Source organism: Montipora foliosa, chromosome 3, assembly GCF_036669935.1.
Source record: "Montipora foliosa isolate CH-2021 chromosome 3, ASM3666993v2, whole genome shotgun sequence".
Taxonomy (NCBI): domain Eukaryota; kingdom Metazoa; phylum Cnidaria; class Anthozoa; order Scleractinia; family Acroporidae; genus Montipora; species Montipora foliosa.
The window spans coordinates 26,480,670-26,483,169 of record NC_090871.1 but is presented as its reverse complement, the minus strand read 5'-3'; the positions used below and the strand labels follow the sequence as shown (position 1 = coordinate 26,483,169).

General features: G+C 38.8%; 1 protein-coding gene across 1 annotated transcript in view; it reads left to right on the top strand.

Annotated features, from left to right (window-relative positions):
• Positions 1–2,500, top strand: part of LOC137994175 (polycystin-1-like protein 2) — a 40,425-nt gene that overhangs the window by 25,316 nt on the left and 12,609 nt on the right. Inside the window, exons 14-16 of the mRNA XM_068839828.1 lie at positions 1–286; positions 1,128–1,364; positions 2,122–2,500. The exon at positions 1–286 is cut by the window's left edge and continues 422 nt beyond it; the exon at positions 2,122–2,500 is cut by the window's right edge and continues 938 nt beyond it. Coding sequence (XP_068695929.1) covers positions 1–286; positions 1,128–1,364; positions 2,122–2,500 — 902 coding nt within the window. The remainder of the gene's footprint in view (positions 287–1,127; positions 1,365–2,121) is intronic.

Here is a 2,500-nt window from a genome sequence, read left to right as displayed (position 1 = left end):
AAACTCCGTTACAGTTGTGCCAACTAAGACTGGATTACTTTATGTTGGGATCATCGGAAGAAAGAATTCTACTCAACACACCAGAAATCGAAGATCGTGTTTTGGTCACGGTCGTCAAAGACGATCATGTGTTGGCTTCAAGGATCCACCACCCAATGCAATCGCAAAAACAATTGTTCCCGAGTACGACCCATCCACGGATGTGAATTATACCATAACTATAACTCAGTCAAGTTGCCTGTATTGGTCTGAAGATAAGGATAAGTGGACATCAGATGGTTGCAAGGTACACCTACGATTGCCACACAATATTTATATTAGAGGTTACGAACAAGTTAAAAGGCACCAGAAATGAAGCGAGGCCTTACACTACTGTGAATGTGATGAGTGCCGTTTACATATATAAACGCTAATAAAAGGACAACACTCATTTACACATAAATAAACTATTTGACTTTGCTAAAACTGCCATTTCTTGTGTACGCAATAGAATCTGGCACCTCTCACTGTATTTGTCTTTTATCGTTACTAATCGGCTTTTCCTCGGAGAGCGGGATAGAGGAAAACACGATCATGTCACGCGAGTGTCAAAAACCGACATTTCTGCGCATGACCTCTATTTATGCCTACAACAATGAGATCCAGGAGAAAAACCTCCACGATATTTTTGCAGCAGTCATCTATGGTGGATTCTTGGTCGCGTCTTTAAAATAAGGCGCAATGATTTCAAAACAATTAACCCTAAGTTTTTGAATAGCAATCCATTTCGATCCTTGCCATCACTTGCGCAGAAAGCATCTCGAAGAAACGAAAGTCAGATAGGCAACTATTTTACCGACGTGGCAATAGACCATATTCGTATTCCCAGTATTGGACTGGAACTAGCTTGCAATAGAGGCTAATGCGGGGGAATATATTAAAAAGTATTTGCATTTGAAAAGATTTCCCCGCATTAGCCTCCGTTGCAAGCTAGTTCCAGTCCAATACTGAGAATACGAATATGGTCTAAATAGCAATGTTTTCATTTCATGTACAACGCGATTAGGTTGAAATAACGTAACAATCTTCAATAAATGGAGCCAGATTGCAAGTGTGTAGATACATTTTCCTGAATGATTTGTTCACAGGTTGATGTGAGGTCAAATTCAACCCACCTCATTTGTCGCTGTAATCACTTAACCTCGTTTGGAGGAAATTTCATTCAGGCACCAAACCCAATCGACTTTGACAAAGTCTTCGCTGAATTTGGTAATCTTGCTGAAAGCGGTAATATATCAGTGTTAGTGACAATTTGCTGCGCGTTTCTTATTTACTTGGTTGTGGTTGTCTTTGCCAGAAGAGCAGACAAAAAAGATGACAGCAAGGTCAGTGATATTTGCACATAAAACAAATCATCTGGTCAAAGCTATTTCCCGTTTTTTTTTTTTAATTCTTGTTCTTTTTAAGATAACTGATGAGAGCAGAAAGATGTAAATAGTATGACGTTAAAATTGAACATCGATTGGTGAACATCCACAGATGGCCAATTCTTCAACCATGAACTCTTAAGAAATATGCAAAATTTACATGAGGCCAAAAAGTTGTGAGCGATACTGACAGTAATGGAGAGTGTATTGATTAGGCTTTCTGGGCTGAGCCATTTTTAACATAAAAACACTGTGAAAAGCATTGTTAATTTGTAGCCCTTTTTCAACAAACGCGGATTTTAAATAGCCTTGGGAGTCAAAATTTGCAAACATCACATATTAACACTTTAGAAAAGAAACAGCTTTCCTTTCTCGAATCATTGATTTGTGACAAAGCTGAAACGCGTTTTACATGAGTGTTTGAAACAAGTAATCCAACAAGTAATCAATTTCCACTCTCCCAACGGTCTCCTGAATTACCTCGTTAGTCTTTGAAAAAAATCACTTATCTTTTTTTTTCACATTTTCTCAAATATTCTTGTGGTGTGACTCGATGACAGAATGTCTGCGAAAGGGGTTGATTCCACTGCTTTCCTTCTGTAAGAATATTACATCCATGTCCAATATAAGGTTTTATTTGCAAATGTTTAATTCTTCTTTCTTTCTTTTTTATTTCCTCCACACACTAGCTGGTATCATTTTCCCTTTGTTGTAGGTGTGTCTTCCAAAATACGTGACCATCGTTAAAGAAGGCAGCTATTACTACGACATGGTAATTGGCACTGGAGTCTGGAGAAATTCCGGAACAACAGCTAATGTAACCATCACCATAAAGGGAGAAATGGGGGAACTAAAACAAGTCCCTCTTCGAAGTAAAAATGATTCCTGTGACATATTTGCGCGGGGAAGTATCAGCGGGCTTGTGTTAATCACCGGTGAATCCCTGGGATCTCTGAAAGAAGTCACTTTGGAACACGACAACACAGGAGAAAGTCCGTCGTGGTTCGTTGAAAATATAACAATAAGAGACAGGCAGACGGAGGAAAAATGGATATTTTCAGTGAATAGATGGCTCGCTGTAGAAAAGAATGATG